Source organism: Copadichromis virginalis, linkage group LG11 (assembly GCF_057382275.1).
Source record: "Copadichromis virginalis isolate Kocher_CV1m ecotype Utaka linkage group LG11, C_Virginalis_male_GT1.1, whole genome shotgun sequence".
NCBI classification, from domain to species: domain Eukaryota; kingdom Metazoa; phylum Chordata; class Actinopteri; order Cichliformes; family Cichlidae; genus Copadichromis; species Copadichromis virginalis.
This window is the reverse complement of record NC_140628.1, coordinates 24520597-24544384: the sequence shown is the minus strand read 5'-3', so window position 1 is coordinate 24544384 and position 23788 is coordinate 24520597. Positions and strand designations below refer to the sequence as shown.

Below are 23788 nucleotides of genomic sequence, written 5' to 3'. Positions count from 1 at the left end.
TAAAAATAACAGCAGCACTTTTTTTCTGCCCACACAGCTCAGTCACAACTATTTAATTATTAAATGTTGGGGGGTCCTTTTAGTTTAAGTTTAAATTCACTAGTATTACAGATATAGTGCGTTATACTATTTCTCAACTCTCCGTGGATTTTGACATCGGACTTAGAAAATTGCCTATGTGCTAGTTTTTAAACCCCAGAGAAGAGGGACAGATGGAGGGCAGTTAGAGAATCAGGAAGTGCAGCGGAATTTGTAAGGAGGAAGTGAGAGCAGCTATGAAGAGGATGAAGAGTGAAAAGATGGCTGGTCCTACTGACATACAGTACCTGTAGAGATATGGAGATGCTGGTAGCAGCAGACTTTTTAATGAGTTTGACATAATCTTGGACAGTTGGAGGATGCCTGACGAGTAGAGAAGAAATGTACTGCTACCGATCTTTAAGAACTGGGGTGATGTGGAGAGTTGTCGTAATTACAGAAGAATAAAGTTGATGAGCCGTAGCATGAAACTATGAGTTATTCAAGCTAGGTTAAAGAGCAAGGGTGATGATCAGCGAGCAGCAGTATGGCTTCGTTCCGAGAAAGAGCACTGCTGTTTGCTTTGACAGTGTTGATGCAGAAGCATAGAGAAAGTCAGGAGCTGCACCGTGTCTTTGTGGATCTTGTTTGCAGTGGTGATGGACAGGTTGATAAGGTCAGGCAGGAGTCTCTGTGGACTATGATGTTTGCAGATGACATTGTAAACTATAGGGAGAGTAGGGAGCAGGTGTAGGAGATCCCAGAGAGGTGGAGTTATGCTCTGGAGAGAAGATGAATTAAAATCAGTACAAACGAGATAGAATACACGTGTGAATGAGAGGTGGAAGGTGAACATGTGAGGAATAGAGGTAGTGAAGGTGGATGAGTTTATATACCTCTGGTTAGCCATCAAAAAGCAAGCAGTGCACAAGAGAGTGAAGAAGAGAGTGCTGGCAGGATGGAGTGGGTGGATACGAGTGTGAGGGGTGAAGGATAGTAGCAAGAGTGAAAGGCAAAGTTTACAAGATTGTTGTGAGATCTGTTCCAACGTATGTTTTGTAGATAGACTCCTCAAGCTCTGCCTCCTTAGTGCTACTAAGTTGAAGATGCTGATTTTTGGGGGGACTGAGCAGAATGGACAAGATTACAAATGTGAATATCAACGGGATAGCGCAGGTTGAGCAGTTTGGAGACAAAATTAGAGAAGCAAGGCTGAGATGGTTTGGACATATGCAGAGGAAGGACATTAGATATATGGAGCTGCCAGGCAGGAGGAAAAGAAAAAGGGCCTAGAGAAGATTCATGGACGTAGTGAAGGAGGATATGCAGAAGGTTGGTGTGATAGGAGGAGGATACTGGGGATAGGGTGAGATGGGGGCAGATATGGGAAGAAAAAAAAAAATAGTAAAAAAGTAAAAAAAACCAAAATAACAGTAACACAGAAACGCCAAGCTTAGATATCTTTATTTATTCTCTTTACAATAACTGAAACAAATCTTGGGAAAATGAATTCATATCACTGAGAAGGTCCACTAAAAACCGAAAGACAAAAATGTATCCCTGATAGCGGGGTCTCTGCTCAGACTGTACCCCATGTCCCTTCACCGAAGCCAGGAAAACAAAAAACAGCTCACATAGAAACTCACACTTCACAGCTGGCATCAGTTAAACCACATTCATTCACAAAGCTCCGACTGGGAGTACCAACACCCTTCATGCCCAATACCAACCGTCATACTGCCATTCCAGTAAGACTGGTTCTAGTAAGGCCAGTAGTTTACTGTCACTACTCGTATTCACCTACATTTTAATTCATTCATTCGTGGTTTAAACATCAAACAACTTGATATAAAAGCAAATATGAAACTACTGGCATTACACAAGTATGAAGAGTGTCAATCACCCTGCAGCACCAGTTTCTTCCCATTCGATATTTTATTTAATCACTTAGTGCATTGCTCAAGATTTCCTGAGAATAGTTGCAGCACAAAAAAAACAAAAAACAAACCAAAACCTAAGGCAACTTCATCCCAATATATATATACATGTATATATTATATTTGACAATATCTGTACTAATATACAGGAGGAAGCATGTGGGTTTTAAAGAAGTATTCTCTAGTTGAATCACAATTTTTTAAATGGTAGTAAGTGAGTGAATGGAAAAGATTTTAAAGGAAAATAAAAGAAAAAAAAGCTTGAAGCTCCAAAATCTCTTAGTGCAAAACAAACTGGAAACAGAGAAAAGGTTTCACTACAAGGAAAAGAGCTGACAGTGCACACAAGGCCAGATCAGCGTGGCTGATACAGCGGGCTCTGAAAATGCAGATTTCAATGAAAGTGAAAATAAAAACAAACGCTGTCACTTCAAGCAATTGATGGTTGCATCACACCCCGTGAAGGTTCTGCTTCAGGTAAAGGGTGATAAAAAGCTTTTGGTCAAAAACGAATGAACTGAAAAGACAACGGCCCCCTTTAGGCCGATCTGTAAGAACTGCCATGCAACAACATGTGATACAGTACCATACATGTTGAGTTAACAACTGAAGAGCGTGCTGAAAAGTCCGTTTACGAGGGAGGGTTTCAACCCCTGATACTGCTGTTCCCTTCTCTCTGGAATGTGCCTGTGTTATGGAACCTGATGGGGTTAAATGTGCAAAGAATGCATTTGAGGATGAATGGCCAAAAAAAACAACAAAAAAACCCAAAACAAAGACATTGCCTGTAAAAAGGCTTTGAGGTGTATGGAGACCACAAGGAAAGATTTTTAGCATAATGCAGCTTGGATGAGGAGCGGATCAGATCTGTGTCCAACCCTCTATTTGGTCTTACAAAAGAGTTTGAGCGGAAGAACCTTAATAAATATCAATAAATAAATAAATAGAGAAAGGGCGTGGGGGCACGTCGTCTTCGATCAAAGAACCCGAGTGAGTGCATTGGAAGACTTTAGTCCACAGCTTCTCGGGAGTGGGGGGGAGAATTGTCTTTACCATTTATCAGCATCAACTCATTGACCCAGACTTTGTCTCTTTTTGGTCAGGCATTTAACACAGAGCTCTGCAGCTCTTAAACACTCAAATATAGAAGCAGGTTTCTTTCTCATGGCTATCAAAACAGTTGGGAAGATTCTTGCCTTCAAACCCAACATTGGCTACAGTTCACCTCTCTCATCTCCTCTTAAGAAAACCTAAAATCTTTGGTTTATGCACCAAATCAAAGCTCACTCAACAACTAACAAAAAAAAAAAAAGAAAAAAAAAAAGAAGGTAAGATTATTGCTTTCAATGCACAGAAAAAGTCTAATTACTTAGACTGCATTTCCACTGATAACCACCAGAGGACAGGGCACACAAACTCATTGTTGTGATCCAGCTGATATGACTCCTGAAGTGCACCTGAATCAACATATTTTGTAACTAAAATATACATCTTAAACTATCACTCCATGCCGCAGCCCTGGATTTTAGTTTGCATAGTAAAAAGCATCCCAGGAACCACACGCGCACACACACACACACACTGACACACACCAGCTTCCAAAAATAAAATCAAGACATAAGAAAGAGCTCAAACCTAAAGTAAATGAAATTAAACGGCAAACAAGAAATACATTTTAAAAGAAAAATTCAATCAAATGCCAACAACCAGAAGACAAACATTTAAAATATCGCAGAAAACCCGTTTTGCAATTTTTCTTTTATTATATTTTTTCATTTAATCTTTGTTTTCTTAAGCGCTCTCTATCGGTGAGCAGCAGGTAATTAGTCCAGCCACCTGAGTGATCTTATTATTATTATTTTTTTATTGTGGATGTTTTACCACACACGCATACACACACTTGATCAGTCAAACAGACGTTCTGTTTTCACTATTCCTCTTCTTCTGCCTCCTCGTCTCCCATTTCCTCTTCCATTTCCTCGGCCCACCGGTCGCGATGTGTAGCTGGCGAGCGGGTTCTTCCTGCATCTTCTCCCTCCGCCTCCCTGCCTGCTCGCATGTCCAGCCCTCGTAGGAAAAGCTCGGGGTAGCTGGCCAGCCTCTGAGACCCAAACTGGGCCAGAGCCTGAAGGGCGAGAGAGTGCTCCCTCTCGATGTCACCTGGAAATATTAGAGGACCGGCGCCGGAGCCACTTCCCCCTTCCAGCATTGTGCGGGGGATGAACGTAGAGGAGTGGGGCTGTAAAGACATAGCCTCCAGATGGTTGGACTGCTCCCTCCTGCCTCCGTCACCGATCTCATCCTCCACAAGCTCGGGCCCACGTCTGGGGCGACGCGTGCGTAACTCCAGGCAGCTGTGACCTTTGCGGTGACGCTGGAGGTGGTCCTCCCGGGCAAACGCCTTGTGGCAAAGCGGGCACTCGAAGGGCCGCGCCCCACTGTGGAGGGACAGGTGGTTTTTGAGGTCATAGGAATGCAGAAACCGAGCAGGGCAGTGGGGGCAGGGGTACGGGCGCTCGCCTGTGTGCTTCCTCATGTGGATCTTCAACTTATCATTGCTGATGAAAATAGAGCAGAAGACAAAATCATGAAGAGGTAGAAAGAGTTAAAAAAAGATGAAAAAACCAACAACAACCGAGCACATTCTGATTATCGTAGTAAGAAGTTTCTGTACCGGGTAAAGCGGACTCCACAAGCACTGCACTGGAAGGGTTTCTCTCCAGTGTGCGTCCTCATGTGTCGTGGCAGTTTTCCTGCTCCGTGGATGATCTTCTGGCAGACAGGACATTGCTGTGGGGTCTGAGACTTCCTCTTTCTCCCCCCTCCCACTACTGAGGGGGCTGCACCACGATCAGCTACAGAGGTAGGCATGGAGGTGCTTCCCATCGGCATACCATCTTCGCCCAAACCCTCAATCTCTTCATCCCCTGACAGCTTGTCATTTAGGGGCGGTATGGGAGGTGGGTGGGCTATACGAGGGCGGTCTTGTAGCCAATAAGGGAGCCCTCCGTTTAGTGTAGCCCCTCTGCCAGGTTCTCTAATCTCTTTAGGATCTCCGTTCTGGCCAGGCGTGAGGCGAAGCTCGTGGCGTTCGGGGCTAGGAGGCTGAGTAGAAGGCAGAGAGCGGAAGCTGTCGGATGCAGGTGAAGGATGCGAGATGGGAGAAGCAGGCGGCGGGTTCAAAGGTGAGGAGTTGATGTTGTGATATGGCCCAATTTTTTTCACCTTTTTTCTGTCTGTTTTTCTTCTGGAGGCCTTCTCTATTACCCTCTCTCCCCCTACCATTCTATCAGTAGCTGTGTGCTGAACTCTCTGCTCCTCTGCTGCCTCCCCCTCGGCCTCTGCCGTCTCCCCCAGGATGTCTCTGCAGGCGTCAGCCACACACTGGATGCCCAGAAGCTGAGCCCCTCGCAGCACATCTCTCATCCCAGAGCTGGGGATCGTCAGAGTGGCAGTGTAGGCGAACTCCAGCAGGGCGTCCAAGGCGTCTGGTGCCACACAATCCAGCTGGCAAACGCTGAAACCTCCTCCGCCCTCGCCGCCCGCTTCTTCTGTACCAAACAGTCGGCGGAAGTACAGACTGACGGCAGCCATGACCGAGCGGTGCGTCGGGTAGCGTGCCCCGCGGGAAGTCAGGGTGAGGTCACACAGGAGCCCTGTCCTCCTCTGGTCATTGAGGTGGGACAACAGTTCATTGCTGTGCTCCGGGAAGGGAATCCCAATCAGCCCGTCCTCTCCTGGAGACATTGCCACCTACATGAAAGAAAGGTAATTCAATTTATGTGCAGAAGCAGAGGGGTGAGCAAATTACAGGCTCATTTTTTTAAAGAAAGACAGGTTACTGCTGTGTAGTTTCTAAAAATAAGAGACCATCCTTCACAGAGTCATACTTAAATCTCCCAAAAATAAATCTCGAAGTGTCACTGAGGCTAGGATTCCCCTTTCACCTGACGTACAGTTTAAACGGGGATCAACAACAACAACTCTGCCTCATGATCCTCCTCGCCTCACTCTCCCTGTGCTTTTGATCCAGGTTACTAAATCAGGAGGTGGTGATTTTTGGTGGATGTCGAGAGGTCTGGGCATTTGAGAAAAAGTTCAAATGAAGGCAACTGAATGAGAGCTAAATGAAATACAAAAATCAAGAGGAAGCAGAAAAATAAAATCATGTGTGACACGGTGGAAATATAAAACAAAAACGACAGTGAAGATGAGGAAAGGACACAAGGTTATGTAATGTGCTGTAGGCGTCGTAACGAGAGGGCAGTAGGTTAATTCGTGTGAAACCCTTATAACATTAGCTGATTGAAATAAAATACCAGGTAGAGAGGGGCTGATGGAAGAGAGAGAGAAGGAAAAAACCCAAGCAAGGGAGGAAGTGACAGGCTAGAGTGGGTGAAAGGGGGAGTACCAGTGAAAGAATGAGGAAGGGAAAAAAAAAAAAAAAAAAAAACAGTAAGAGAATTATAAGCTTTAATAAAGACGAAAATAATCTGACGTCAAATACAAATTTTTAGAGTTGCAACAGGTCCATCGGTGACTCTCATAACGCGGTCTTTGTATTTTGTCTTTTAAAAGTGGCGTGAGGATATGTTAGAAACCAGTTTTTCGACAAGAAGTATGAGCGGTGGGTTGAACGTAAAATCCCGTAATGAATGTCAAGCAAGGACAATGACTTTCTTTATTTCCCTTTGTGAGATGTGACAGTAATAAGACCCAACAACTCCCTTCTTTGGATCCCTAAGCTCGCACCTCACCCTGTCCACACTGTACCTGGTCGACAATATCTCTTCACACACCTGAGCAGACCAGATTTTCCACAAACAACTCACGCTCCAGATTCCCCCTCCCTGCCCTTCGTCTCCCTCCCATAGCAACTGGCAGCCCCCTGGCCATCCAATAACAGTGTTCACACAGTGCCCAGAGGGCTCTGCTCAACAACAGTACATCCACCTGACTAACCTGCTCCAAAACACACCCTATTAAACACACACGTGCATGCACAAGAGCACACAGGCACACACACACACACAGTACACATGAGCACTTGCACACATAGCGTGCCAATCTGTGGCTCCCCCCACCCACCATTGTTAGATTTAACCAGTTATGTGATGATCTTAACGACAGGCTATTTAAGTCACGCAGAAATGCACCCCACCCATTCAACAACGAGAAAAGAAAATAAAAGTACAGGCAATTAATGAAATGCCTATCAAGAACCTGCCGGTACCTTTCTGCAAACTTTGTGGTCCTTTTGATTTCTCAAACCGTCTCTTTCTCGTGCGAAGGTGAGAGGACGAACCCACCCAGAGGTCGTAAATGTTAGTCCTACCTTCCCTTTCTTTATGGGCATGGGGACCGTCAGCTGGAGACGAGGCAGCGTCTGTCTCACGGCTTCCATCTTTTCGTTCTTCGCAAGTCTTCTCCTTCACTTTCCTCCTCGCTCTGTCTTTCTCTTTCAAAACCACTCTTTTTTTCCTATTTCCTCCTTCCTTCAGATGTGCAGACAACTTAAAAGGTCTGATCTCTTTGTCAGAAGTCGGGGTTAAGCGTTCATCCTTGGGGATGTCTACCTCGTTCGCACATTCTGTCACTCACTCTCCTTCCTGTCGTACCAAAAGAGGGTGCAGGGTGACGAAGACACATTGAGAGATACCCCTCCCCCCCCAAAGTCGCCTACGCGCCCCCTCTCTCCAAAACCCAACGGCCCATTTTCCGAACACTTTCCGATAAACATAATCTTCCTGCCGTCCCCTCCCTGTTCACAAGTACGAGGCCAACAGGTACGTGGATCGCAACGCGGCTAAGGTTATGGCATCGCTGCGGTTGCTGTGCATTAATACCCATCCGGCTTCAGACCATGCACATTAGTACAACTACTTTCGCAGGAAGGAAATAAGCACATGCAACCAAAACCATGTGAAATGTAAAAAAATAGAAGAAAAAAGTATTTTTTGGTAAAATCAAAGAACGCAAAAAAAAACGTGTAAGAACCAAAATCATATTGGCATTGTGAGTCATATTAAAACAGTGAGGTAGGTGCAATATGAGAGTTAAACCATATCACATTGCACCACTGAGACAAACTGGTGCAAAGTGCTCTTCCTTTGAAACTTAGGCGTGTTGAACGTCACTGGGTACTTGTCAGAAAATACCACCAAAGATTCTGTTACAAATATTTACTAATATTTCTGAAGCCAACGCACTTGTACAAAGAATTATCTCGCTGAACTTGAGGCATCAAGGACGACATGTAGGGCTAACTGCTGATATAGAAGAGTGAAGACGTTCAGACGGCCTTCTCAATTTTGTTTTTTGTTTATTTGGACACCTAACTTTTTCTTTTAAAATTCACATTTCTCAGACTTGGAATATCAGACATTTTCAGATTATTACAAATGAGGGTTAGCCGCTTTTCCTCATCTTAGATTCCTGCAAACTGAATAAGTTTGACTTTTAGAGCATGTGCTGGACAAAGAAGGATAAAAATGTCCCTTTTGCAACATCCATTTTTCACAGTTTCCTGAAATTTTACGGACAATTCTGAATTTGTAAAATAACATTTAAAAAAAAAAAAAAAAAAAAAAAACGTTTTAGGCCATCATAGAACAGATAATGAAGAGGGAAAAAAAGTGGAAACTAAGCAGATAGGATACTGGAGCAGAAAATTGTGTTCAAACAGCTCCATCACTGGTAATCACGCCATTAAAATCAGATTCTTTATTTAAAAATAAATAAATAAATAAAAAAAATAAATAAATAAAAAACACAGAGCACACAGTGTAATATTTGGAAATGCTTCTCAGCAAGCAAAAAGTCACTCAAAAAACAGAAATTGAAGCCCTGCAGAAAAGCGAGAAACAAAGGGGTTTTGGTAGGAGCAAACAACGGTGCACATTAAATTTCCGGCACAGGGGAGAGAGAAAGAGAGAGAGAGACAGAGAGAGAAAAAAAAAAAAAAAAAAAGAGCATCATGGGAGGTTGGTGGTTCAAGCTTGTTATTTTAGGCATATTCCTCAGAACACAGACGTATTCGGAAAATAATAAGATTGCATAGAAGTTTCAACGATTCCCATCAATTTTCTGTCTGCCTGTGAGTCACTTAATACTGACACATTATGACATGCACAGCCACAAACTACACACTCTTTGTGTCTCCCCCCCTTCTTGTTCCTTGTGACTTTGTTTCTGGTTGTTTTCGTCGCTTACGAAGGACATGTCTGCATAAGTTGCTGAATCTTGCAACACATTGTAACTAATGTTAAACCAGCCCACAGGCTGATACCACAAACGCATATTGTCATGCACTTGAAAGCTTCCAAGCAAGTGCTCAGCTATTAGCCTAACTCTTAATAACTGTCACTCTTAGTTTATTCATGTTAAACAGGACTTGTTACCTTAAAAGTCAAATAAGTGATAGGACTGTTTGTCTTTGAACGTCACTCTTACTCTCGCCAAAACACACAAATAAAGTGAGCATGCAAAGTAGATAAAAGTCAAGTTTTTTAACCCATGGAATTTTGGATTGTGTTGATTTTCTGTACATTTAATGCGACAGATGTTATCTTTCCAACAATTGTATCTCATCTCTTTCTTAGTTTTTTTTGTTCTCACCTCCTACTCTTTGTCGACGGTGGAGGAATGTACCACCTCTGCAACTTGACGGTTTCCTCATCCCTTGCTTTCATTATGTGCACACTCTTCCTCTCTTTTAACAACAAAGATCTATTTGTTTATTTAAATATACAGATCACAACTTCAAATCATTTTTTGGATCTCCATCTAACTGCAAGGCCACTGGTCAAAAAACCTGCAGGTTATACGAAATGTATTTTTTTTTTTAAAAAGAAGAAGAAAGAAATCAAAGAAATGTGGAGGATCTGCCGTGGATTTGCTTTTACTGAAGAGGAAATGGAAACTTAAATCCACAGTTACTGTCCACCAGCTCAACAGAAAGAGAGAGCAGTTTGTGTGGAGGCCAGGAAAACGACAGCTGCAGGATTGACCAAACCTGCTCACAAAGATTTACTCTTCAGTATAAAAGCAGCTTATACTATCCATCGACTATATGCTGAAATCCCACTGCACACACAGAGAGCGTGTGGTAACTGGAACTAGAACTGTTGGTATTATTTTTATGGCTCCTATTTTCCGTTAAAGGCTGTAAGTTTTCCCAGTCCACCTCAATTATATCAGGCTCCAGCACTAAGGGGGAAAATATGACTTTATACTAGTCACAGAAAACTGTGGCTGAGAGAGGGAGAAGGAGAAAAGCTTTTATGAATTCTGATGTCAGATGTTTTCCAGAGTGGCCTGCTCGTGTGTGTGTGTGTGTGTCCGTCCATGTTGGTTAATATGAGCACTTGTGGTGTTGTGATGGCTTTCTCAGTACTCGCGCTAGCAGACGGACAAGTTTATGGATCGATTTTAGAGTTTTACAAAGTCGTTAGGTAAATCTAAATTGGAAGAAGGCTTAAGAAAAATTGTGCAACAGTTTTGAACGTGGCTATGTGCAAAACGTTTGTGCTGTTCAGTGACTCGACGGGAGCACACAGATGCGTTTCAGCGGCTCTGAATAAATTATTATAAAATGTCCTCGTTACAGACGGAGTTTCTGTATGAAATGAAATTCCTCCTACAGAGACACACAGTGACTAAGAAACAAACACGTGTACAAGTGTTTTCATTCATATAAAACCCCGTATTTAGCGCAAAGTTAATCCAAACCACAACAAAACAAATCATGATGCTAAACAACCTCTGCCACAAAAACAACAAAACAACAACAAAGCAGCCAAACACATGAAAAATAAGATTCAAATTCATACCGTTTCTCCTCCACACACCTCGTCCGGCTCACACCAAGTCTCTCCTCTGTTTGACAGACTGATTTAAAGGGTTTAGAAAGATTTCAACCTTTTTTTTTTCTTTACACCTTACTTTTTTGGGGGTAATGACTTGAATGTGGTACTGGTACACCTTCGCTGAGAAAGAGTAGGGGGAGGAGGAAACGTGGGGGGGATGAGAAGAGATGAGAGTATACACACATAATGTCTGCCAAACCAGAACCGCTGCTTTCAGCAAGGCTAAGCGCTCTCAAAGGCATTACAGGGGCGCAAAACCATTTGGAGTGACAACTGTGTCTAAAACGGCATAAAAAGCAAAACTAAACGAACACAGGCAGGTCTTCTAGTAAAGCAGCTCGTCCCTGCTGGGAGATAAAACAAACTCCACCTGCTGTGTGTCCCAGCAGTTCCCTCCGGACTGAACATTTGCATCCCACCAGGAGATATAAAAACAGACGCAGCGAGGGGGGTGAATTTGAATCGCCATTTGAATTTGTCAAAGACAAGACTTGAGACACCATCATGATAATTACAACGATTGCAACCTGCAATAACTGAAGAGGAATTTAGAAAAAAAAAAAAAAGAGAGAAAGAAAAAAGAGAAGTCCTCTGAGTTGATGTTACTCAGCAAAGTTTGTTCTTTCTTTATTTAAGAGTGCCCCTGCAACCATGCCCTCCTCTGTCCTTACTGTAACTGGGGCGTTATGATGTGTGTGTGTGTGTGTGTGTGTGTGTGTGTGTGTGTGTGTGTGTGTGTGTGTAAAGTGTGACGCATGCGCACGCTGTGGTCTTAGTTCCAAGAACACATTACATTATTCATTTGGTTGGCAGAGCGAAGGCCCTTATCCCCTCGCCCTCCCACACCACAACACTCCACTGCGAGCTACAACAGCAGCCGGTTTGCATGCCAGACCTGAACGCCGGTGTGAATCTGCTGGAGGATTATCAGCTTATCAGCACATGGGGCAAGACATTTGGGTGCACATATACATTGTGTAATATCCACCAGCTTCTAACCTGACATCTATGGGAATAAAAGGCTTTTATGTTTCCCTTTACCACATGAGAGTTATGCATCCAAAGGCTCTATACTGAAAACCTTTAACGAATGACATTACAGTGTGCAAGGGACAAAATGGTTGGCTTTTGAGCAATAACTGCTAGAAAGTCATGGTTTTATTTTGTTGTAACTTAGGAAACAGGATTCATGCTAGCTATTCTATTTGTATAGTTTAATGTAATTTTGTGGAAGCATCTATTTGACATCTGGAGGAGAAGGAAATGAGGGGATGCCGCTAAGACTTTCAAACATTTTTTAAATGTGTAATAAAACTATAAAAGTGAACAAAGTGTAGTAAGATTTAAGGAACACAGAACATTGGAAGATACGATTTAGTTATGATTAGTTTAAAGATTGGTTTAAACTACTTTAAGTTGAACTTTACATGTTTTTCATTCTGAATCATTTTCTAAAGCAGTTTCAATTTATTTCTGTAAAAAAACAAAACAACAACAAAAAGATTTTTGTGCTTATTTTCTTTGCCCAAAATCAGCCTTAAGTCAAATTCTTCTGTTTGTTTGCCCCAGTTAAAGAAGGAGACGGAAAGGAGAAATCAATCTGAGGTTGGAAGGAAAACGGTCTGAGATTTGAGAAGAGGCAACAAAAGTTAAAAAAGGAACATGAGGGAGGTATGTTTTCTAAAAACACACATGTTCTTAGAAATCAAACAAGTGTAAGGAGGGTATGGGGGAGGAGAAACACATGAGAGCGAGTGAGTGAGTGAATGGGGAGTGGGTGTTGAGATACTCTGAAAGATAAAGCAGAGAGGAGGTTAAGACAGGAAAATCTAGTCCCAGCCTCGAACAATCTGTGTTAGCGAAGAGACATGAAACAAGAGTCGAGAGAGTTAAGTTACAAGGGGTGGAGGGGAGGAAGGTGGAGGGGAGGAAGGTGGAGGGGGAGGAGGGGGGGGGAGACAGAAAAAGAGAAGGGAGAGGAGCCATGACATGAAGACTGGGAGGTAAACAGAGCGATAGAGCAAGAGGTGAACACATGCACGCAGCCACAGGAAGTCGCCGAGTCCTTGCAGGTGTATGCGTTTGCGTGTGTGTGCAGATGTCTGAGGGTAGCAGCCACCTCTATCATTAGCATCACCAAAAGGGAGTTTCACCCTAAGATGGAGAAAATGCACAGATGTGTGAGAGAGAAAGTAGGCATGCTGACAGAGTGGTTTCACACTCTGCTCTCCCCCTCTTTTAGCTCCTTATCTGGTCAGCAGTTTCTAGCCCCAGAACTCCACAGCTGTGCGTGTACGCTGAAACATCAAGGTGTGTGTGGGCGAATTAAATGCCGCACCCTGCATCAATTAATAGGCAAAAGCAGGAAATGTTATCTTATTGAGTGTGTGTGTGATTTCTTATATCTGATTAGTCGAATTGAGCTGATGAAGTTGAGGAATGTTTCCACTGAGAGAACGACGACATGCGATTGCATGTGAAAACAAGAAAAGAAAACAAAAAAAACAAAAAAACTAAACGTCAGACATACAGAAATGTATCAGTTAGCAGGAGTGTTAAAACATGCCAATCAGGTAGAGCAAATGAACTGTGTAGGCGTACTGCACCCGGTGCAGTAACTGTGGTCAGAAATCAACCCGACATCTTCACAGTTAGTTTTAGATGAGAAATCACATGAAGAGTTTAACAAAAAAAGTATATATATATATATATATATATATATATATATATATATATATATATATATATATATATATATATATATATATATATATATATATATATATATATATATATATATATATATATATATATATATAAATAAATAAATATGTTGTGTTAATTTTTTACATTACCTGAGAGAATATTTAAATTAGGTACAGTAGAAGAGTTCATTAGCAACTAGGAAGTCACTTTTCAGTCATACTTTCAATCGACGCTAGTGCGATACTGCAACGTAATCGGGGCTAAAAAAACAACCTGCATTATAAAATAAATATGTTTTATTTGCAAATAGATTAAAGTCCCCCAGCTGCGTAAATTTTAAACTAAAAAAAAGAAAAAGTGGCAAAAATTTGAATCCAGAAACAATACAATAAAATATTTAAATACACTTTTTTTTAACACATATGCAATATACTACAATGATACACACACATATTTAAAATACATCTATAATCATTTTCCTAATTTTTTTATGTTCTGTACACACAGGTGTATAAGAGGATGTCTGTCAACAGGTTTATAATATAAGAACTTACAATGTAAATCAGTTTCAATAACTGGTCATGGCTTTGAAACGCAAGTACATATACAATATATGTACTGTGAAAATTATAGAAATAACATGCTTGTACATGTGTTGTAATATATCGTGATAATAAGAAGAGTAATTTAAAAAAGTAGTATTTTTAGAGTTAGACATTCGCTCTGTGTTGTATTTTTTAGGGTAATTAATTGGCCAGAAAAAAAGAAAAAGAAAAGACAAAAAAACAATTCACAGTTTTGTAGCGGTACAATAAAAATATCGTTATGAGTTCTTTTAGATGTTAAATCACACATTTAACATCTAAATTCCCGTCAGTCTCCCTGCACGTTATACTCGACATCTCCAGTTCTCTCCTCGAGCTAAATGAAAACTAACTTGTCCTGCTCGATACTCCTCATGGAGCCGCTTATAATATAATGTCCGACTGAAGCTTTCAGCCTTGCCGTGCAGGATATAAAATTATATTCATAAGATTGCTGGGGAGGTTTAACCATGTGATCAACCCAATGCAGTCAAACACGACCCCATCACCACCTGTGCTGCAGAAATTACTGTAGACCTGAGCCAAAAAATTTTTTTAAAAACATTTTTAAAATAAATTTTGGTGTGTGTTCCTGTGGGTGCTCGAGAATGTAGTAACAGCAGTGGTAGGTGGAGCAGGTGAGGTGGTTTTGGAGATGGCAATCAGTAGATGGGGCAAAAAGTTACGTGAAAGTATTCAGCAACATATTCTTGCGGTACTTTTAAGTGAAATGCTGCTCTCCCTCTCTTTTAAGGGGGGTTCTTGAATCGACTGAAAAACCTAGATTAGCACTCAATATTGTTACAGGCATGTGTGTAATTGTGGGTCCATTACATTAAAGTTGTCAAAACAGTGGGAGGGTCTTAACAGCTTCTGTTGTCCTGCACAAATGAACTCCCACTTCAGAGAAAGATGTTGCAAAAGGGCTGAACACACACATACACACACACACATCCTCACAGAGAGAAATGTTGCAAAAACTAACTGATCCTGATCAATTTCCTCTTCCTGTGCTCTATAAAAAAAATGGTCGACCACTAGAACAGATGGAGAGATAAATGAAAGACAAACACACGAGAAATGATCGAGAAACGGCTCAGGGGAAGATTAGACTAAAAAAATGTGTAAAAACAAAACAAAACAGGTGAACGCTGCCAGACTGGTAGAAATGAAGAGAAAGAAAGACGACCAGAGGATATGACCAAACAATGTGTCACTTTCCTGACAAATTGGCTCAACTGTATGGGAAGAGGAGGAGGCCGCTTGTATTTACTGTAACTACAATCCCTGAAATATTATCAGAACTTCAGCCCAGCATCAGGGAGGGCTTTACCGTTTAGCTGACTGGTGTACAACTGCAACACCCACTGCTGTGGTATCAGAAACCAGGCAAGAAGAAGAAGAAGAAAAAAAAGAGAGAAAACGAGAACTTTAACTGCTGATCAAATGATCAGTTAGTGAAGCCAATGCAGCCTGAATGATGGACGAACATCTCAGCAAAACTTTGTGGTCCACAAATACTTCTATTTTAAATCGCATTTAAAGTAAAAACAATGCAATTCACATTTTAAAACAAAAACTACAAAAACTAAAGTGATTAGATTTTTTCCAGAAGGGATGATGATGTGCAGCCTTTTGGAATGAACGCCTCCATTTGCAGCTGGAGTTCCCCTCTGAGCAGCGCACATGAAAGGGGTCAGTTTCAGCTGCAATGACTCCCTTTGCCTGCACATGTTTGGGTGTTTATTCTCACTTTCCCTGAAGTGTTGTCTCATTGTACCTATTTATGATAACCGCCCGCTCAATGTGTACAGAAACAATTGCACTGTTACTAGAAGAGCTGAATCACGATCACTCCTTCAGTCTGTAGCTTTTGTTTTTTTCCCTCAGGCCCCCCCTTTTCTCTTTAACTCGTTACAAGAAGAAGAAGAAGAAGAGTCACGGCCACCTGCTCCTTGGTTAACACTAGGGTGGCGTGGGCTGTGAAGCTGGTGGTCGAGAGCAAGGGAGGGCTGTCAAATGCTACAGAAACTCATGACTGAAAAGAGGAAATGGCAGATACATAACTTCCTCTATTGACACAGATCGAGTGGGGGCAAGACTCAACTGTAGTCGCTGCAGACTGGATTACGGACACCATGCAGTCACCCCTGTGTCATTACAGCTTTAAAGTGGAGAAACAACCGCCATATATGGTGAAAATGCGCAACTTGTCTAAAACCATGTATGTTTAAATAGAGGAAACGTCCGGGTACAGATCTGATTAGCGCAGTTACAGTATTGGATTTATTTAAGGATATATTGACAATAAAGAGCTGGATGAAGACATTGTCATCTTTCTCACACACACACACACACACACACACACACACACACACAAGTCAGAGTGCAGGGCACTACTGAAGGTGTCGGAGTGATGCTGGATGAGAACAAAGGAGACACAAGAAAGAGGGTGAGACACCTTCAGATATCTGGGGCTAAAAAAGAAACCTCGACTTCTTTCAACTCCATCCTCCATCCCCCGTTCTCTCTCTCTCTCCCCCCCCCACCTTCCTCCCACTCAGTCGGTTCATATGAAACTGAAAGACCCATGTCTGAATAGGGGGAATTTATATGGGCTCACATGCCCTAATTAAAGCATTTCCCAGAACTGTGTGCATGCATGTATCAGAGTGTGTGCATGTGTGTGTGTGTAGGTCTGTGACTCTCTTCCTCGCCTGACAGACCACTCAATGTCACTTCCCTTTATACCCACCCTTTCACGGACACATGGTAGTCACCAGTCATACTCTAGCAAAGCAGTGGTCACATGAATTGTCACACCAACTTGCCCACCACACACACACACACACACACACACACACACACACACACACACACACACACACACACACACACACACACACAGTCACATGATAAAGTCATAAACAAATTCAAACCTAATTAAAATTAACCTTCAGTCCAGATAACTTTACATAACATATAGGCATTTTCATGCTCCAGCTTCCTTCAAAGAGGAGTGTTCTCTTTATAGCTAAACATATAACATGTAAACAATACATCATGCATTTTATTAATATACATTTTACTTCCTATGACAGTTAAGAGGAAGGGAAAGTTGACAGAACTGCAGCTGTTTTAAAGGTAAAATTCAGTGGGATTTAAACACCAGCGTTATCTGGATTACGTTGAAACACAGGTAAATATGCACCGAGCGTGGCTGGAACTGCACTTCATACAGCACAAATGTTGGTAGGTTTGTGGCATCTTGCTGACATTGACAGGAAACTCTAACATCTTCATTTAAATAATAATCAGCATCAGTAATCCGGTCATGAGATCTTTATTCTAGAGCTCAGCTTTCTCAGTAGGTGGATCTGACCTTATGCTGTCAGAAGGCATATCAAAAATATCCATTCATTACATGGTTTGTTTGCTAATCTCAATTTCACGATCGCAACTGGAATAATCATTTAGCTTTAGAAAAAAAAAAAAAAAGAATGAATGAGATTCATGTCTCTCGTTCCATTTTAATTGCATGTTTTTAAATTAGCCAGCATATTGTTGCCTGAAGCTGAAGGAGCCGCTAATCCTCGAAGACTGCGTCCTCCGCTATGTGATTATGTCTAACATTACTGTTATGATGTCCTTAAAGCTCCTTTGTGCTTATTTCCCAACAACAAAAACTTATAAATATCATCAGCCTGGTTTAAAAACATGAGGGTTTATTTTTGGCATTATTCCTGAGCCATCTTTAAAAGCCAGTAGAGCATCTGCAGCCGACAAACCACAGTGGAGTTAACTTCCAGGTTGCCTATAAAATATTTAACTGTTTGACCACTTTATTCAGCTCATATTTATTCCAAGGACACGGATGCTTTCACGATGCTGCTCCCAGCCCACCAAGACCAGTGTTTCCAGAGGATACCCCTCACACACACACACACACACACGTTTGATTTAGTAAAGCTCATATGTTTGGCTGATATCGCACAAATTAGTCATGTATGTATTACTCAGCGTGGTAAATGAGTGCAAATGGAGCTCTGAATAAGCGGCACCGATAATATGACATTTTGGTGGAGATTAAATAGCAAAATACATTTTAAATAAATATATATTTATTAAATAATTCTGTGTAATAGCATATAATTTGTTCAGAATTACATTATTACTTTTTAGCAAGCTACAGGATAAGAAACACTGCTAAACCGTGTCGATTTAATGTCGCTGTCTAATTCATCTATGAGCTTGCAGGGGAGCTAATTAATATAACTACCACATGCCATCAAGATGGTTTTTTTTTTAAAAGTCTAGCAGGGTGACACCGTGTAGTCACAACTTTTGAATAACATTAGGAGAGACGTGCATCCTGAAGTTACAGGAAAATCAGTTCCTGAGGTGACCTTATAGGCACTGACGCAAGCTCCTTTCACACTCTTCACACAATTGCATTTGTGACTCAACACCACACACACAACTTTTATGTCCTGCAAGTGTTATCTCCACTTGTACTGTTCATTTCCGTCTACTCCTTGACGCACAATTTCTTCTCCATTGCTGAGGGCGGCCATTCGAAACAGGTGTTAAGACCTTGGCTTTCAAATATGCTTGGATGACACAACAACATTTCAAGATAATCGTTTTCCCATTACACGGTAACGCACGGCTGCCTGACAGCTCAAGTGTCGGGAAGACGGAGCGAGTGAGTGATATGCAGACAAAAGCCTCAGTTTTGCTCGTCTGCCGTCGCTCTGCAGCCGACAGCTGCTGCTGGACTTTCCGTACCCTGCTTGAGTAGGTTATGTGCCACATGCCAGTCAACAGTATTTTTCACACCTATTGGTAATTGCTTCAATTGCTCACCTTAAAGCTGAGATTAGGATAATTCTGTACCTGCCCACTTTGTGCTGCTACTGATTATTTCACCCACCTGAAATCTATTGACATTTTGTGGTCTCCAGTTGCCACATAAGTGCTAGTCTCTTCTTGAGTGTACACGTGTTTACAGTGTAAGTCATATTATAAAAAGGTGCGAGATTCCTACCTCCAGTCCATAAACCCAGGAGAAGATGGGTTCTTGCTTTCTGTTCTTTCTCCTTTGCACGACCCCTTACTCTTTGGTTTTTTGCTCAGAGGTTTGCAGATGTCATACACCTGAAAAAGAAAAAGATTTTAATGCTTGAATTATCAAATTGAAAGATGCAGTAAAAAAAGAAAAAAGAAAGAAAACACACAAACCAGCTGTCCTCTCTCTCTGCTATACACCCCTTCCTCCAAACGAACTGTTGTTATGGACTAGAAAAATGAGTGTACAGTGATTGTTGGCTTCACACACAATTTTAACTTCTTCTTTAAACCAAAGCGGTGTCTAAGTTTCACTTTTTTAAATACTGCTCTGTGCTACTCTTTTGATCTGGTTTATAAAATACCTGTGACTGGTTTCCTGTCATAGTTTAGATTTTCTAAAGCCTGAAAACGAAGTCCCGAGGAGGTGCAGGAGTGTAGCGCTCTCTCTCAGAGCACTTGAATTACAGTGTGAGAGAGGCTGTTATTGATTTTTGCCCAATAATGTCAAAGAACACAATGCCTGGAGCTTTAATTTGATTGTTACCTTTAACTAAAGGGTGCACGAACAAAGAGAGGAGATGTGATCAACTGATAAAGAAAAACACAAGGTGCTGACTAACTAAACGACGCCCGTTTCGTTTTTGTTTTGTCAGATATGTTGGGTTAGCTATGCTGCATATGGATAAGCGCGCACACGCACACGCACACACACTTGCACACCCACAAGTTATCATATGATGCACCAGATGTAATTTGGAGTGGAGTGGGGAGTTCTTGTAGAAGAACAGAAAAAGAAAAATACACCGACAGAAACCAACTGCTTCCTACTTTGACTTCTTCGGAAAAGAAGTTCTCCAACTGTAAGTAGGGTTGGGAAAGCCCACACACAAATACACACCCCTACACACACACACCTTTTAGATGAACATGATTAGCAACATACCATGTACAAGTAATGAGGGCTTCTTTTTTTTAATGTCCCCAGCTCTCTAACTGAAGGACAGTAAGTATTCATGTTTCTGCAAATTAAGACTAAACATAATGATGAAATATCCAAGGCTACAAAAAGCAGGCATGCAGACAGCAGGCCAAGATGGAGGTCATGTTAGGACACCAGGAACAAGGGTGGTGGTGGTAAAACACAGATGTCTAATTATGTTGCAGACAAAGTTAGGGCAAACAGAGCTGGCTTTAAGAAATTATTTCAAAACCCTGATGGCTCTTCCATGTGTGGTGCCAACCCAGTGTAAGTGTTAGAAATGCCCCATCACATGATGATGGTAACCGGCTCACAGAGAACGCACACACACACACACGCACACACACACTAAAAGAAAACAGAAAGTACAAAGGCTGTTTTATGGTCTCCTTCTTGTCTTTTTGCTACCTTCCTTCCCTGGTTTCACAGCCACCCACTCTCACCCCTCAGAGACACAGAGGTGAGACAGAAGGAAGAAAATAAAGAAGCCTTCAGTAACACCTGAGCCTGGGAGCTTCACGGGGCTTTAACTGCCTGCAAGGGCGCCTAAAGATTTAACCAACCAAGCTGCTCACAGCACAGGGAAACCAAACCCAAGCCAGTTGAGCTTGTTAGGCCGGTCTGTCAGAGGGGCAAGTCAGCAACACGGTTACCTCTTCAACGACACACACACACACACACATACAGAAGCCCACTGATATAACAACCCTCCCCACCCATGATGCAGGCTGAAGCCTTAACCTAACATTACAGCCTTTGTAACACAGGATTGTGACAGGATTAAAATAAAACACTGGGTGCGCCGTAGGGATGATGATGATGATGATGATAATGATGATTAACAGACCACTGAGGGTGGCTCGTTTAGGCGCAAGAGACTAAATCCAGCAGATCCACTGCACCGCGTGCCCGTGAGTGGCGCAGGGAGGCAGGTGATGTGCGTGAGAACAGGTTATAGGTTTTGGATGTCAGCCGGTGTTCTCGGCTATAATTAGCAGCCCAGTCTCCAGAAATGTACCCGCCGACCCTGCTCCGTGTCGCTCACCTGGCCGCCGCCGCGCGCAGACGCACGTAACAAACAGCGGCTGCAGCACCTGCTTCGCCCACCACAAAAACAGAAGAACTGTGAGAGCATGTGTGGCTCTGTGCGCTTCTAAAAGTAAACCGAAACGCTTTTAATAAATGTCGACGGGAGTTACTGAGTAGCCGTGACGTGTTCAGTCCTCCCGTGACCCCGATCAGAAACCGGGAAGGAGGGAGGAGGGACGAAAGCGCCCGAGGCAAGCCGGTGCTGTCACTGCAGAAAAAACAAAACAAAACAAACAAACCATGCCCCCTAAAAACAACATTTACTTTACAGGATTGCTCTAGTTTGCTGACATTTCGAGGGCAGACAGGTGAATAGTTACCTGAGTGCCGGTGTGTCACCTGTCCTGGCTCGTCGCCTCCCACCTGACCGGCCTCCACACTTCCTGGATTACTTCGTCCCACCCTGCCGACTTCTTCTACTTCGTATATTTCTTTTTTTTATGCTCCCAGCTCTCGCCTCTTCTTCGCCAGGAGGCGGGGGGTTCACCGCTCCTGTCGTCCTCAGCTCGACACCTGCGAGGTTTTCTTACTCGCCAAATTGTGCGTCGGCGTTTTTTCCCCCTCCCTCGCAGCTCCCTTCTCCTCTTCTCTCTGCAGACCGCCGGCTTTCTGGGCTGCTCTGTCCCCCTGTCTTCTGCCTGCGCTGGCCCACTCCGACTCCCAGCTCCTCCTTTCTGAGAACCAGGAAGCGGCTTGCCCTACTTACACCCAGTCGCGGATTGGCTCTGGCAGGGCTGGAGAGGAGACCGCCGGGGTGGGCAGGGCACAGGGGGAGGGAGAGAAAGGACAAGAGAGGGGTCCGGCTCTGGCGCGATAGGCCAGCAGCGGTGTCTGTCGAGCTGTCAGCGGCGGAGGGAGGAGAAAGGTGGGCAGGATTGGAGACCCCGCTCCTCCCCCTCTCTCCTCTGGGCATCACCGCGCAAAGGTGAGCAGAGCAAAGTGGGCGCTGAAAGCGGATTGAAGGATATCTGCCCATTTGCGCAGGTTACTTGTCACAGGCACGGGTATTTTGAGTCGAAACATCGCCCCCTTCGCCCTCCTCGTGACTCAGCAATATTCCCGAGAAGTCAAGTAGAGGTGACCAAGGGGATGGAGCAGTGGAAGTCAGCCAAGAGAAAGGGTACCAACTCCAATTAAAGGCAAGGGCAGATGCTGATCGATGATTCAAGTTAAACGGAAACGAATATGATAAATGAAACTCGTATAGAGGATGTGTCACATCCAATGTGGTGTCTACAAAGGGCAACTGTTAAAGGGACTTTTTTAAAAATGACTTTTGGTGAATCGGTGAATCAGTTAAGAGAGAGGAGAAAAAAGGAAGTATACGCTATAATCTGCTAAAGTGCAAAACACAGCAACTCATTTATGATTTTTTTTTTCCAGAGAAAGAGCAGTGGGGTATATTTTTTTCTTTGTGTGTGTGTATGTGTGTGTGTTTGTGTGTGTGACACAGCCACAGACGCTAAAGAGCAGCCTCATTTCCCTACTGAACTTTCAAGACTTACGTATAAACCTGCGCCTGGTGTTTGAAGTGGTTATGGGAATCACCTCGCTCTTTCAAAGCTTCAGTCTTGTCCTTGTGTGCTGTAGCTCCCGGAGTGTGTGTCGGTGGGTTTCGTAGTGAAGGTGGAGGAAGTCTATATATATTTTTGTGGTGAACTCTGCGAGCCCACCCATACCCCCCCCCTCCTCCAACCTTAAATCTGTGCTTGTGCTGCGGTTGTGCTACCAGAATAACACGTTACGCGCTACATAAATGCACCTTATTCCCCACCTAGGGCTGCACAGTAGTTCAGAAGCGCAGGATCGGGACCTCCCAAAAGGCGTTTTAAAAAGCTGCTGCTTAAAAAAAATTTCTATTCTTATTCTACTTTTCTATTATTTTTAAATTTATTACAGTACGTGAAGCCCAGTTTCTGAATTTTAGTGTTTTATTTTTTAAAAAAAAAAAGAAAAAAAAAGAGAAGAGAAGAGAAGGGGGAAAAATGAAAATTTAAAGTGTTCATAAAAAAAACCTGTCAGGTGAGATTACCGGATGTTTTTATTGATACATTTTAATGTTTTGGTGTGGTTACAGTGCGGTATTTTACAACCTGACCATATGTTTTGGGTGTACAAACCTTTACAAACTCTCTATGCCAGCCTGGTAGATTTAATAGAAATTCATTTGAAAATGAGTTTTACTGAGGTGCAAAAATTCCTTGGGTACACCACCAAATCTAGAAACATTCAGAGAAAGCAGTCTGACAAGGCAGCGTGAGTCTGAAAGCCAGTAATATAGACAAGTTGTTTTAATATTGGAGATAACATTAAAGCATAAGAAAGAACGGCCTTTCCATCCATCTATGTAGGCTGACTGCTGTTACTGTGTTTTATATAATAATGAGGATTCAAATAATCAAAGTTGCCTTCGAAAATAGCCTGTTAGGCTGGTTTGTTTCCAGCAGGAAGACTTCCCTCTGAGTCTATTTCAGAGCCAAGCAGCAATTACAAGTCCTGTTTATCCCCCCGCCTCTATTCACGGCTGGTAATCCAGGC

General features: G+C 42.6%; 1 protein-coding gene across 2 annotated transcripts; it reads right to left on the bottom strand.

The window, feature by feature from the left end:
• Window positions 1-1712: 1712 nt before the first annotated feature.
• Window positions 1713-21968, bottom strand: zbtb7b (zinc finger and BTB domain containing 7B). Of its 2 annotated transcripts, XM_085473972.1 has the most exons (4): window positions 21571-21968; window positions 19160-19269; window positions 4630-5708; window positions 1713-4513 (listed from the first exon to the last, which is right to left on the bottom strand). In XM_085473972.1, exons 3-4 carry the CDS (start codon window positions 5700-5702, stop codon window positions 3886-3888), a joined length of 1701 nt encoding a protein of 566 aa, XP_085330098.1. In that variant the 5' UTR covers window positions 5703-5708; window positions 19160-19269; window positions 21571-21968; the 3' UTR covers window positions 1713-3885. The 2 variants fall into 2 exon arrangements, with proteins under 2 accessions (XP_085330098.1, XP_085330097.1); XM_085473971.1 differs by lacking the exons at window positions 19160-19269; window positions 21571-21968 and adding an exon at window positions 7291-7611.
• Between the last annotated feature and the right edge of the window lie 1820 nt (window positions 21969-23788).